Genomic DNA, 15333 nt, shown 5'->3' with positions numbered 1-15333 from the left:
GGGCTCGATGAACACTGGTGAGACTTCTCTCATGGACAACCATTTGACTGCAGTTCTGTGTGGTCCTACTCTTGTGTTGGTTCAATGGTCTTTTGTTGGCTGGGGGGGGGCAGAAAAACAGGAAGTGAGCAGCTTGGCAATGAAATGTGGAGGACGTTTTGTTGCAGCAACACAAGTTGCTGAGGAGCTACTTTGGAAGGTAGAAGGAAATCTTGGCCCATTCAGCTCGGGCTATTTTACCAAAGTCCAAGCCAAATGTTCACCTAGGTGATACATTCTAGGCAATACTTGTTAATAGACTCCTCACATGTTGCCTTCCCTCGTTTCCTTTGCAGGGGCCCGCATCTGCCTGGGAGAGCAGCTGGCAAGGATTGAGCTCTTCATCTTCCTCACCAACCTGCTGAGGGCATTCACCTTCCAGCTGCCAGAAGGAGTGAAAGAACTCAACGCAGATCCTATAGTTCATATAACATTTGTTCCCCACCCATATAAGCTCTGCGCCGTTCCCCGCAGCAGTTCGTCATAAACTATACAAACTGGAGTGCCTCATTTGTTACTGACAAGTCTTCTCTTTCTGTCATTCTGTCCTTGATTTCTCTATCAGAGCTCGACAGATGCCTCTCAAGACGGAATGCAGGCAGATCTGTGATTGCTAAACCATTACTATTGCCTGATCAATAATCTTATCAGGAGTTTTGATGTCTTGGTGTAAATGCTCAATATAGAATTCTAAAAAGTAAAGTGTGCCACTGAGTCACACAACCAACTCTCAGTGACCCTACGAAGTTCCACCTCATGAGGTTTTCAAGGCAAGAGATGAGCAAAGGTGGTTTGCCACCAGTGTTCCCTCTAAGCTGAGTTAGTGTGAGCCAGCTCACAGTTTTTTAGCCTCTGGCTCACACATTTTCGTCTTAGCTCAGGAAGGACCCAGAGCAAACTGATTTATGCAGCAACCAAATCTCTCGCTCACAACTTTAATGCCAGTAGCTCACAAAGTAGAATTTTTGCTCACAAGACTCCGCAGCTTAGAGGGAGCACTGTTTGCCACTGCCTCCCTTTGCATAGAAGCCCCACACTTCCTTGGTGGTCCCCCATCCACCTACTGGCCTTGCTTAGTTTCTGAGCTTTCACAAGGTCTGGCTAATCTGGACAATGGGGGCTGCTAATAATACACACTTCTGGGGAAATGTAAAACCAGACATTTCTCATTATTTCTACAAGCCTTTTAAAGAGGCTACATGGGGAAAACGGATATGTCAGAACTGAGTTAAAAAGCAAGCTTATACAGACTATATTCATAAGCAAGCCTTACATCCACCTTGATCCTTACAGATGCTACTATTCAATTGTTCATTAAGGAGTGCACTACACGGGAGGCATTTGTACAGGGAATGAGCAGTCTGACCAATGCTGGTTGTGCCTTCACATTAGAAAGCAGACTAAAACAAGACCCTTTCTAACGTTCTGTACAGGGGTCATTTCGTAGAAAAAGAGGTGCAGGACCTCATTAGCATAACTCATTAGCACAACTTATTTGCATATGCCACACCCCCTTACATCACCGGAAGTGTGTCAGAAGGCAACACCCACCGCTCAGGCTCCACTGGACTGTTTTGGATTGCTAGCTATTGGGGGGGGGGGAGACACATGCAGATCTCTCCTTGCAGAGGAGGAAGAGCTTGTGCCTGAATAAAACTTGGTCTTAAAGGTGCCCCTGGACTGTTTTGGATCGAGGGGCAGGGGGGGGGCTCTTCAACTTACCTGGCTGCTTCTTGCTCTGACAGAGGGCTGCTGGAAGCAGGGGGTGGGGCTTGTTGCATGTGCCCGCCCCCTGGACTCTTTACTGCCGGAGCTCCGCTTCTGTGCGCTCCTGCAGGAAATGACCCCGGATATTACTTGATAAATGACATCCCATTAAGTCTGTTACACCCAGATGCCCTGATGTCAGGCAGTGCAGTCCTCATTCTGGGCCAAAAGACCAAACAAAACTGTGAGGAATGGATGTGTGAGCCCTCTGTGTTCCTTCAGGTTGGTCCGAATCCACAGCTGTCAATCAAATACACATTTGTAGCAAAGTAATATTTATTGAAGCCATGAAGAAACTGGAGCAAGTTCACTGTTTGGAATAACCAGAATGGTCAGGCACAGAATAATAAAGCAATTTCAGAATAGCAATAACCAATAGGCTTGGTTCCCGCTCGCGCGGTTGGGCTGTCAAACTCGCGCCCAAAGCCTGAGAACAAACGTCTCCGAAAAGATAAACAATTAGACTCTTTTCACACTCTAGCTCATTATAGACTAAGCGAAGCCGACTTTCCCCACCTGTGACCTTGCTGATTACGAGAGTACAAAGCAACACTAGCGTATATCGAAAGGAATGCATGAGACATAGAAATGAGTGCTTCATAAGACATACAGACATGCGCATGAGGGTCTGGCCATAACCTGCATATGGGGGGAAGGGAAAGACATACAGAGCACATTGGCAGCTCGCTGACACCTGGGAGGTTGGGAAAACCTCATGGACATCCCAAGTCTCCATTTGGCAATGACGCCCCTTTTCCTCACTTCCTGGGGGTGCTACAAAAACAAAAGGGTATCACCTGTTTCCACTAGTGAATCAGAGAGTATTTCTTGCTACAGAGTCGCACATCTGGCACTCTGTACTTGCATTGCCATTTAAAGCCTCTGTTTAGTTAGTGCACTGGCCCACTTCACTCCACAAGCTAGCATGGGGATGATCTACCACAATCTTGCCCATTCAAGCCAACGTGCTCCAGGGATGGCAAGCTTATCCACTGTCCCACCCTGTTGACATTCTTCGGATAGTAAGTCTGAATAGGCACAGTGTATTTCTAGAACTCAGGCTTAGAGCATTCAAAGTAAAAGAAAGTTTAAGAAAAGAATAAAAATAGTTCACCTGGTATGTTCAGGAATTCCGCCTAAGCAAGGGTACAAAGAAAAGTTGAAAATGTGACCTTTTTACCCTGCGCTATGTACTTATAGCTGCGGTGGCTCAAGTGCTTAAGACGCTGAACTGCAGGCTGTGGAAGGTCGGTAGTTCAGCAGTTCGAGACCCGGGTTGCCACATGACGGAGTGAGCTCCCGTCTCTAGTTCCAGCTCCTGCCAACCTAGCAGTTCGAAAGCAAGAAATTGCAAGTAGGTAAATAGGTACCACTTCGGTGGGAAGGTAACAGCATTCCGTGCGCCTTGGTGTTTAGTCATGCCGGCCACATGACCACGGAAATGTCTTCGGACAGCGCTGGCTCTTCGGCCTTGAAACGGAGATGAGCACCGCAACCCTAGAGTCGGATTCGACTGGCTTTTGAGCAAGGGAACCTTTACCTTTTTATGTACTTATACTAAACGAAGTTTAAACAGGGAACACTAGCATTAGTCGAAGTTGCAGTAGTATAAAGTTCAGCATTACCTCTAGTTCTCTTAGTTGGGACTTCTCTGCATTTTCCCTTGCTGCATGGGCAAGATGGAGTCCCTAGGTACAAGCGTAGTCCATTAGCGCTTGTGCCTCCCTCAGAGGTTGTCAAAGAGAGAGATGGAAGAGGGCTGCTTCTCTGTGTCCTGAGATGCTTCTCTGTATCCATGAACTGCCTAAAATTTCACAGCCTTGTTCTCTTTGCAGAACAGACCTATTGAATAATATCATTTTACATATTCTGTGGATTTATACCAGCACAGGAGCCTTCCTGACCTCTGAACTGACGACCAAAATTGGAAGTCCATTGTCATGGTGAGGAGGTATGGTGAATTGTGTGCCGGCTGTATGACTGCCCACGGTTTATCCATTTTATGGACTCTTGCACTGCACACAGGCTCAGGATAAGGCCTGGAATTTGTGAAGAAGAGAAGGTTCTCTGCGGGTTGGAGTTAGAGCTGTGCTTGGTACAGTGTAGTCAACGCATACCTTAGATAAGAATGGTTGTAAACACAGTGCAATCTTGTATGGAAGCACGATGTGTTCTTCTTTCAGATTATTAATTTGAAATAGATACTGTAAATTGTTTCAGCTTGAGCCCTGTGAACTGTTTCAGTTGAAGACCTTGGTGTTTTTTTTTTCTTTAAGAGCTCTATAAAAAGGTAAAGGTTCCCTTGCTCGAAAGCCAGTCGAATACGACTCTAGGGTTGCGGTGCTCATCTCCGTTTCAAAGCCGAAGAGCCAGCGCTGTCCGAAGATGTTTCTGTGGTCATGTGGACGGCATGACTAGACACCAAGGTGCACGGAACGCTGTTACCTTCCCACCGAAGTGGTACCTATTTATCTACTTGCAATTTCTTGCTTTTGAACAGCTAGGTTGGCAGGAAAGAGCGCTATACCTGCAAGTAATAATTAGCTATTGGCCTTGATTGGCTGGCAGGTTGTTTAATATTGCTTTTCTTTAGAACTAACTCACTCACCATCCAGATCATGTGGGTCTGAGAGCTTGAAAACTTGTTGACGCTGGGCATGTTTGCTTTTTCACTGTCACCATGCAGTGATTTGTTATTTTTTTAAAATCGTCTTCAATTAACTTTTTCGGGCTTCCCAAAAGCTGAAGCGTGGGGCAGCGTTGTTAATGGGTGACCTCCCTCCCCTTTCCCAGAGCCGAACCGGAGACTGAAGAGGTGAGCTTTTAAAGAGCAGAGTGCTTTGAGTCCGGCCAAAGTAAATAAGCCGCTCCTTGCCACCTTGAGGCCTGGAGCCCCTGCAGACTGGGCAGGGGGACCAAGAGAGGGTGCTTGACAGACTCTTTGCTTGCTGTGTAGCAGTGTCCAGCCCATAAAAATCTGCACAATTCTTTATCCCTTTGGACTTCGCTGCAATGAAATAGTTCAGAATGATGCTTCAATAAAGGGATGGGGACTGGACTACATTCCTCCATACCATTTGTTGCTCTTAGTAGGTCATTTCTGCATCATTTAAAGGGTCAGGTTTAAGTATTTTTTTATTTGTTTCGGCATTGTTCAAGCTCTGTGTCAGCCTGCTATGTGGAGAGGATGGGATATAAATGTAATAAAATTTTAAAAAATTAAAAAATCTGATTGTTTTCAAATCTCTCTAGTCCAAACCCTATTGCAATGTTTGTTGTATGCCCTACTTGCACTTCGGAATCTGCCTTGGGTCTCAGTGATAAAAGTTCAATAAAAATTGCATAAATAGCAAAACTAAAACCACATCTATAAACCTATGCTGAATTTAGAAGACAGCTGTGGATAACGTTCTGAAGAAAGATGAAAACTATCTGGACTTCATGACTATAGATAATGAATGGAAGTCCATTTGTTTTACAAATCTCTTGGAATGCTTATTGGTGATGCCATAGGCTAATGTCAAACTTTTGTGGAGGCTAATCGAAATTATAAGCAGCATAGCATACCCCACGATTCTTACACATTAAGTATGTAATGTTTAATAATATTTAGAATAGAAAACGAGTTATCAAAAATGTTTCCGTTGGTCAGCCATGTTGGTCTGAAGCAGTCGAACAGATTTAGAGTCGTGTCAACTTTACGACCAACAGAGGTTTATTCAAGGTACGAGCTGTTGTGTGCCAGGCACACTTTTTCAAATACATTGGAATGGCAGGTAAGATTCAGACTTATAGCCAGAGAATGAACAGCAGATTAACAGGTAACATGATGAAGATCAAGATATGCAAAGTGAAAACTAAATAACCATTTAGTTTTGTTCAACTAAATAACAAGTTAAGGTCATAAGGTCAACAGTTGTAAAGCAATAAATATGCCAAAATGGCAGATAAAGGTCCAAAGGTGTCTTTTCTAATTGTGGGAAGTAACTGGGAATCTAAATTCTGTCCTCTCGGGTGTGGAGGGAACTTAACAGCATTTAATGAGGGGGATGTAGTGTTATGTCAGCAGATATCCGAATATTCCTTGCAATGATAGATTATGGATTTATAGTCCTTCTTGTTGAGAATACATATGTGAGGACTGAATGAGTTCGCATATTTAATGAGATAAAGAAACGATATCCCTGTTGAGTCCTGGGGAGGTTTTTGCTCCAAGTGTTGTAATAACTTATGATTCAGCAATTTCCCTTTCCATTCTGTTCCTGAAGTTCCTTTGTAATGAAACAGCTACTTTGAGGTCACGCACTGAATGTCGTGGAAAATTGAAGTGTTCTGCTACCGGTTTCTCAATCTTGTGATTCCTGATGTCAAATTTGTGTCCCTTTATCCTCCGGCTTGTCCTCTTTGTCTTATGTAGAGAACCGAAGGGCATTGTTGACATTTAATGACATATACAGTGTTAGAAGATGAGCAAATGAATGAGCCTCTGATGATGTAGTTGATGATGGTGTAGGGAGGAAAACCTTTTCTCGCGCACATTCTATGGGCCGAAGTTGTAAAGACCAAAAAAACCTGTCTTATACGAAAGGATTGACAACTCACACATGGCCATAAGCTCACAAGGTTTATGTATTAACAATGGCAGAACCAAGGATAAACATCACTGGGGGACTGGAGGGGGGCACCAGTGGGTAGAGATTAATGGTAAACATTTCCCTTGCTCGAAAGCCAGTTGAATCCGACTCTAGGGTTGTCGTGCTCATCTCCGTTTCCAAGCCGAAGAGCCAGTGCTGTCTGAAGATGTTTCCATGGTCATGTGGTTGGCATGACTGAACGCCAAGGCGCACGGAATGCTGTTACCTTCCCACTGAAGACGTACCTATTTATCTACTTGCAATTTCTTGCTTTCAAACCGCTAGGTTGGCAGGAGCTGGAACCAGAGACAGGAGCTCACTCCGTCATGTGGCACTTGGAGAGGTTAAACAATCCACTGAAAAGCCTTTTGGACATAATATTTGAAAACACAGAAGAGCCATCAAATCCCCTGATATAGCAGCGAGGCTCACCTTGATAGATGACATTAATAACCTTGTATCCTTCAGGGACAGAAGGTGCAAGAAGATATCTGCCCACTCACAAATGTCTGGTGACATCCCCGTTCCTCACAAAGGATATTACTGCATAGGAAAAGGGAACTAAAATGATTAGGACGATGGAACACCTTCCATATGAAGAAAGGTTAAAGAGGTTAGGGCTCTTTAGTTTGGAGAAATGATGACTGAGGGGAGACATGATAGAGGTTTACAAAATTATGCATGGGGTAGAGACGGTAGAGAAAGAAGTACTTTTCTCCCTTTCCCACAATACAAGAAATTCTGGGAACTCCATGAAATTAATTCGCACTAACACCCAAAAATGATGTTCTCATCATCATAGGGGACTGGAATGCTAAAGTAGGAAGTCAGAAGGTATCCGGAATAACAGACAAGTTTGGCCTTGGAAAGCAAAATGAAGCAGGGCAAAGGTTAACAGAGTTTTGTCAAGAGAACACACTGGTCATAGCAAACACCCTTTTCCAACAACCTAAGAGGCCACTCTACACACGGACATCACCAGATGGGCAACACCGAAATCAGATTGACTATATAATTTGCAGTCAAAGATGGAGAAGCTCTATCCAGTCAGTAAAAACAAGACCTGGAGCTGACTGTGGTTCAGATCATGAGCTACTCATTGCAAAATTCAGACTTAAACTGAAGAAAATTGGGAAAACCACGAGGCTATTCAGGTTTGACCTAGATCGCATCCCTGATGAATATACAGTAGAGGTGAAGAATAGATTCAAGGGTCTAGATTTGATAGAGTGCCTGAAGAACTATGGACGGAGGTTCGTGACATTGTACAGGAGGCAGCAATCACCACCATCCCAAAGAAAAAGAAATGTAAGAAAGCAAAGTGGCTTTCTGATGAGGCTTTACAAATAGCAGAGGAAAGAAGGAAAGCGAAAGGCAAAGGCGAAAAGGAAAGATTTACCCAACTGAATGCAGATTTCCAGAGAACAGCAAGGAGAGATAAGGAGGCCTTCCTGAATGAACAGTGCAAAGTAATAGAGGAAAACAATAGAATGGGAAGGACTAGAGATCTCTTCAAGAAAATTGGAGAAATCAAGGGAGCGTTCCATGCAAAGCTGGCCATGATAAAGGACAAAAACGGTAGGGATCTAACAGAAGCAGAAGAGATTAGGAAAAGATGGCAGGAATACACAGAAGAACTATAAAGGAAAGACCTCAATGTCCTTGACAGCCACAGCGGTATAATTACTGACCTCAAACCAGACATCCTGGAATGTGAAGTTAAATGGGCCTTAGAAAGCATTACTAACAACAAGGCTAGTGGAGGTGATGGTATTCCAGCTGAGGTATTCAAAGTCTTAAAAGATGATGCTGTTAAAGTGCTGCACAGAGCACAGATCTTATTAAGGTAAAGAAACTATTATTAAGGTGAAGAAAGCTAATGCAATCTTAGGATGCATTAACGGAAGTATTGTGTCCAGATTATGGGAGGTAGTAGTCCGCTCTATTCTGCTATGGTCAGGCCTCACCTTGAGTCATGTGTTCGGCTTTGGACACCACATTTTAGGAAGGATGTTGACAAGCTCGAGCGTGACCAGAAAAGGGCAACCAGGATGGTGAGAGGGTTGGAATCCAAGTCTTATGAGGAAAGGCTGAAAGAGTTGGGTATGTTTAGCCTGGGAAAGAGACGACTTAGAGGGGACATGATTGCAGTCTTCAAGTATTTGAAGGGCTGTCATGTAGAAGATGGAGCAGATCTCTTCTCTCTTGCTCCGGATTGCAAGACTAGATCTAATGGGTGGAAATGACAAGGGAGTCGTTACCGGCTAAATATCAGGAGAAACTTCCTAAGTGTAAGAGTGGTTGAGCAGTGGAACAGTCTGCCTCAGGAGGTGGTGGATGCTCCTTCGCTGGACATTTTCAAGCAGAGGTTGGACGACCATCTTTCTGGTATGTTGTTGGTATGTATGTAGGACTATCTTTCAGCTATACTCCTGCAGAGTACAGGGGGTTGGACTAGATGACCTGCAAGGTCCCTTCCAACTCTATCTTTCTATGATTCTATGATTCTATAGGTAGTGCCCAAGTCGCTGCTTAAAAACTTTGGCATTAAGCTTATCTAGGGCTTGTTGTCCTTGAGGTTTTCTACCACATTCATGACATCCATTGTGATATTAATGTCACAATAGGGTTAGGGAATCTCATTTTATATCGTTAGTTGGCCATGAAGCTCAGTAGGTGACCTTGGGTCGCTCATAGTCTTTCAATCTAAAGGACCAAAGAGATTGTTGTGAGGGTGAAACAGAGAAGGTAATCTCCATGTATGCTGCCCTGAACTTCTTGGAGGAAGGACACAGTACAAATGCAAGACATCTAGATCTGAGGGCAGGCCACTTGGTCTGGTGTCAATAACAGGTAAAAAAAAGAGCAAGAATCCAGTAGCACCTTAAAGACTAAGAAAAGTCTTGATCGAGTGTCAATAAGGACTTCATGGCCACTATGACTACCATGGGACTGTCTCAAATCACTCTTGTGCACTCACTGACAAGCCGCATATTGAATTTAGCTGTGGTGCAAACTTTGACATCAGCATACAGTCTTTCAATCTAAAGGACCAAAGAGATTGTTGTGAGGGTGAAACAGAGAAGGTAATCTCCATGTATGCTGCCCTGAACTTCTTGGAGGAAGGACACAGTACAAATGCAAGACATCTAGATCTGAGGGCAGGCCACTTGGTCTGGTGTCAATAACAGGTAAAAAAAAGAGCAAGAATCCAGTAGCACCTTAAAGACTAAGAAAAGTCTTGATCGAGTGTCAATAAGGACTTCATGGCCACTATGACTACCATGGGACTGTCTCAAATCACTCTTGTGCACTCACTGACAAGCCGCATATTGAATTTAGCTGTGGTGCAAACTTTGACATCAGCATACAGTCTTTCAATCTAAAGGACCAAAGAGATTGTTGTGAGGGTGAAACAGAGAAGGTAATCTCCATGTATGCTGCCCTGAACTTCTTGGAGGAAGGACACAGTACAAATGCAAGACATCTAGATCTGAGGGCAGGCCACTTGGTCTGGTGTCAATAACAGGTTTAAAAAAAGAGCAAGAAACCAGTAGCACCTTAAAGACTAAGAAAAGTCTTGATCGAGTGTCAATAAGGACTTCATGGCCACTATGACTACCATGGGACTGTCTCAAATCCCTCTTGTGCACTCACTAACGAGCCGCATATTGAATTTAGATGTGGTGCAAACTTTGATATCAGCATAGTTGCCAGCTGATGTGAATGCCCACAGCTGCAGGTGAAGACAGCTCTTGACGGAATTGACTTCATGTTCCCTGCTGTAGTTCATTGTAATCAAAGCACTGTGCCAAACAGCTTCACACCTGCATGATAGCTTTTCGGTTGGTTCATCTTGTGGGGGCTTTTGGCCTCTCTAAGAACTAATCTTTTTTTTTTTAATAAAGATTTTATTGACTCTCCTAAAAAGGGGAGGTATTTCGCTTAAAAGGAAAAATGGGGGGATATATAGTGGGAGAAAGAGAAAGCTGAGTGATATATTAACTGGTAAATTAAACTGTTAGTAATGTCCAAACATTCTTCTTAGGCTTCTTCTGTGTGTTGTCAAACATCTTTTTTCAATCTGGTCACAGGTAATTCTATGTTAGTATATTAGTAATGTTCCTTTGAATTTCTGTTAAAAAGTCTCTTCAGGACGCATTCAGAACCGCTTCTTTGCGTGCTGGTTACTTTTTACACTCCCAATGACGTGAAGGAGCTTCCTCTGTTTTCCTCACCTTCCGGCTTTTTTCAATCATCCTTCGGGTTGCTGTTAACTCTTTCAGTTTGTGTGCTATAAATCCTCTTCCTTTCATGCCGTTTCAGGAGGTCTCCAGCTTTGAGAATGGTATTAAATTTCAATTTCGCTTTTATCCGCTCCCAAACTCTCCGCTGGATCCTCCTCCGCAACTGTTGACTTTTATAAGCGCTTACAAGGCACTTCTCGCTGTCACAGTTCAAACTTTTCCGTTTTTCACAATCCCCCGTCAGATTCACAGCCCCCCTCCTTTTCTTTTTCGCTTGTGCAGTTAGAGGATTAACCTTCTCATCTTTTTCGCTGGGGGGGGGAGCGGTTTTAGTTCTTTTTCTCTGCATTTTGACAACTCACAGTTAAGCCGATCTTTTCTGTTCCATTTTTTTTCGGATGATCGCTTTATCACTCAGTGACGTCTGGTGGCTCCGCTAAACCCCGTAAACGGGGTCGCTCATGCAGCAAGGTCCATTGGGGCAGGGCATGGGGGGAGCCTCAGTCTCCGACCTCTCGGCCGAAAGAGAGACTCCCCCCTAAAGCGCCCCAGATCCGAGCTCCTCTCTTCCTGAGGGGCTCGTTCGGGTCTCCGCTCGCGCGGATTCCCTCCTCCACCGCGGGCGGGCGAGACGCCCTCGGGAGCGACCTGAGGATGCGTCCGCCGTTCGCGGGAGCCAGACCGGAAGCCGAACTAATCTTTTTTACTGGAAGAAGACGTAGTATCTCCCAGGGTCAGTTCAAGCCATTAAATCAACCAATTTATTTATTTAAACTGCAGAATAACTTGTACCAGGGCAGATAGGCCGTTGTCCTCAGTGGGAAATCAGCCAGTGAGCTCCTGACTTGGAGACCTGAGGTGAAAGGAAGCTTTGGTGGTTCACTCGTTTGTTCCTTGGGTATGAGTGCACTGGAAGATTTTATTTTAGTACACCTGCAGGTCTGGGAAGGTTCACAGCCAACTTTTGTTTAGGGAGCGGCTGAAACCTCTGACTTCTCTCATCATACATTATGCGTCACAAAGTGCTTTCTGCCAGCGCAGAACAATGGCAGCCAGTGCAGGTTGCACAGAGCATGGCTGCATGAGAGGAGAGGAAGGGTTATATTTCTAATTGGGAGGGGGCCTTAATTCGTGTCCAGCATCCCTGAGATTGTCTTCAAGCATCAGAGTCCTTAATTTTCATACATCAATAAACAATTATACAAAAAAATTCTTGCCTCAGTAAAAAATTATACAAAAAAAATACCAATAAATATTTCTTAGGAAAAGCAATGCAGAACACAGGAAAGTGTTATATCCATCATATATCATACCTGAGAGCCAGTTTGGTGTCGTGGTTAAGTGCGCGGACTCTAATCTGGGAGAACCGGGTTTGATTCCCCACTCCTCCACTTGCACCTGCTGGATGACCTTCGGCAAGCCATAGTTCTGGCACAGCTGTTCTTGAAAAACAGCAGTTTCTGTCAGAGCTCTCTCAGCCCCACCTACCTCACAGGCTATGCTCCCTCTAAGATGTGGAGTCTTGTGAGCAAAACGTCTACTTGGTGAGCTATGGGCATCAAAGCTGTGAGCGAGCGATTTGGCGACTGCATAAATTGGTTTGCTCTGGAGCCACCCTTCCCGAGCTAAGGCAAAAATCTGTGAGCCAGAGGCTAAAAAACTGTGAGCTAGCTCACACAAACTCAGCTTAGAGGGAACACTGCTCACAGGGTGGCTGTTGTGGAGTTGTTGTTCAGTCGCACAGTCGAGTCCAACTCTTCGCGACCCCGTGGACCAGATCACGCCAGGCCTTCCGGTCTCCCGCCGTCCTCTGAAGTTTGCTCAACTTCATGCTTGTTGCATCGATGACACTGTCTAACCATCTCATCCTTTGCCGTCCCCGTCTTCTTTGACCTTCAGTCTTTCGCAGCATCAGGGTCTTCTCCAGTGAGTGCTCCCTTCTCATTTGGTGGCCAAAGTATTTGAGCTTCAGTTTCATTATCTGGCCTTCCAGGAAGGGAAAGGAGATTGTAAGTAGTTCTGAGACTCCCTTGGGTAGTGAAGGGCGGGGTATAAATCCAGTCTCTTCTCCTCTTCTCTCTTCTTCTAATTCAATTTAACCAATAAAGAAAAAAATAGCAAAGAACTCTGGCCTCTTACCTAAGCTGCTACTAGTAATATAATAACATATTCAACTTTGAACTTACCACTGCTACAGTCTACTTTATTATCTATCAATCTGTTGTTCAAATAAATCTTAATATACTTTTGTTGACTCAGTCCTTTGGCTAAAGTCTATTCCACTAAACTATAAAGGGGGGCTATATTTCCACTAATGACTCCCGGGCCTTAGTATTCCCTTTGTGAATCTTTGTGTAAACTGTAACCTTGTCCGTTAAGACAAAGTAAGGTAAAGGTAAAGGTTCCCTTGCTCGAAAGCCAGTCGAATCCGACTCTAGGGTTGCGGTACTCATCTCCATTTCAAAGCCGAAGAGCCAGCGCTGTCCGAAGACGTTTCCGTGGTCATGTGGCCGGCATGACTAAACACCAAGGCGCACAGAACGCTGTTACCTTCCCACCGAAGTGGTCCCTATTTATCTACTTGCAATTTCTTGCTTTCGAACTGCTAGGTTGGCAGGAGCTGGAACTAGAGATGGGAGCTCACTCCATCATGCGGCACCCGGGTCTCGAACTGCTGAACTACTGACCTTCCACAGCCTGCAGCTCAGCGTCTTAACCACTTGAGCCACCGCAGCTCCTTTTAAGACAAAGTACCATACCTTATTTGCCCATTCATCCATGCCCAGTAGATCAGGATGCTTCCAGGCCTAAATTAGCAGTTGCGTAGTTGCAACCAATAGATTGTATGGAACTCTGATAAACTTTCTTCCCAAGAAATAATTGCGTATTCATATCACAATGAAACATAGTGATAATCTGGGATGACCAGATCTCAAAATTAGTTGGCACTGGTGCCAAGAGACTTCCTGTGTATTTACCTTTCACTACAGAGTATATAAAAGAATGTTGCTAAAGAACTGAGACAAGTTTCTGGACTCAACTGTGGGACCGAACAACGACAAAAGAAGAAAACAACGGCCTCTAGAGGAAGAACATCCGGCCCGTTCATGTGAAAGATATCAAGCAGTGATAATGTTGGAAGTGTTGATTGCCCTGCTGGTGTGTCTCCTGACTCTATACTACCTGAGACAACTCTGGTCACACAGGTCCTACCCTCCAGGGCCACTTTGGCTACCCATCATCGGAAACGCTTGGCGATATGTGATCAAGCCTAAGAAAGATATTTTCATGAAGGTAGGTCATTCCATATAATTAATCTATGTAGTCAATTCAGATTTTAAAGTGAGAACTATTTTCAATCATTTCCTTACTAGGCTCACACAATTTCTTGGCATTCTTTGGTCGTTGTCTCAGCAATCTCAGATAGCAGGTCTGCATCTGTCCAGAACTCACTTAAAGGAACTTTTAGAGCTCTCAACAAGGAGAGATGCTCTGGCCTGTCTTCTCAAGAGGATGTCTACAAATATTCTCTACGTACTTGTTTCATGATCACCACATGAGTGCTCAAATCTAAGAAAGGGCATTTGAAAGGAAGGAAGGTAGCTTGTCTAACCAACTGTATGAACACTGAAATATCATCAGTTCCACTTAACCACTACACCAGTTTGGTAGTGATTAAGTGCACGCACTCTGATCTGGGAGAACCAGGTTTGATTCCCCACTCCTCCACTTGCACCTGCTGGATGACCTTGGGCAAGCCATAGTTCTGGCACAGCTGTTCTTGAAAAGCAGCAGTTCTGTCAGAACTCTCTCAGCCCCACCTACCTCCAAGGGTGTCTGTTGTGGGGAGGGGAAGGGAAAGGAGTTTGTAAGCTGCTCTGAGACTCCCTTGGGTAGTGAAGGGTGGGGTATAAATCCAATCTCTTCTTCTCTTCTTCATCAACCTGTTTTCTTTGTTGGTGGTCTCTGTACATTCCCCCCAAAAATGTGGTTATCAGGGAACCATGTACTGGTTTCCCAAGGAAAACAGGCTCTGAAGAACTACTCTTCCAAAATTAGCATAAGTTTTAGCACAGTGCATCACTAGGAATTTGTCAAAGCCTAAAGATGATGACCAGATAGCAGCTTTGTACAGATATCTTCTGTTCGTGATTCATTTGGAACTGAAAACAAATGAGTTGTTTTATAAAAAAATGGAAAAGAGATGAATGGCATGGAGACATTCATTTTTGGCAGGAAGGGGAAATTTGATCTCCAAGAGCATAGACAGGCATCTGTCATAGGTTGTGATCACACACACTAAACAATCCAGTTTCAATCGACTTTCCAACGGGATTTTGCCAGTTCACACAGGAAAATCCAGTTGGAAAGTGCATTGAAAGCGGATTGAAACTGGATTGTTTAGTGTGTGTGGTGGCAGCCACGGAGAAAGAAGAGGAAGGATCTTTTGAAGTCCCATTGGTGTAACAGTCGCTCTTCTGGTTTGTCATAAGTAGAAAAAACGAAATAATACAAAATAATGCCAAGCCCATTCACAGCTATGGAAAGGAGAAAGGATTTTTCCTTGTCTCTTAAGGGATGCTTTATAATCAGCTAAAGATCTGGGATTTCTGAAGAAGACAGCTAAAAATATAGAAACAAGGTAT

The 15333-nt window shown here is 44.2% G+C and overlaps 1 protein-coding gene across 1 annotated transcript in view; it reads left to right on the top strand.

Moving 5' to 3' along the window:
* Positions 1-7: 7 nt before the first annotated feature.
* Positions 8-15333, top strand: part of LOC107109143 (cytochrome P450 2J2-like) — a 53529-nt gene continuing 38203 nt past the window's right edge. The window contains exons 1-3 of the mRNA XM_015409717.1: positions 8-17; positions 336-515; positions 13815-13981. Coding sequence (XP_015265203.1) covers positions 8-17; positions 336-515; positions 13815-13981 — 357 coding nt within the window. The remainder of the gene's footprint in view (positions 18-335; positions 516-13814; positions 13982-15333) is intronic.

Source organism: Gekko japonicus, unplaced genomic scaffold (genome assembly GCF_001447785.1).
Source record: "Gekko japonicus isolate JY-2015 unplaced genomic scaffold, Gekko_japonicus_V1.1 scaffold3536, whole genome shotgun sequence".
NCBI classification, from domain to species: Eukaryota; Metazoa; Chordata; class Lepidosauria; order Squamata; family Gekkonidae; genus Gekko; species Gekko japonicus.
The sequence above is the reverse complement of the archived record's forward strand: the minus strand, read 5'-3'. Positions and strand labels throughout refer to the sequence as shown.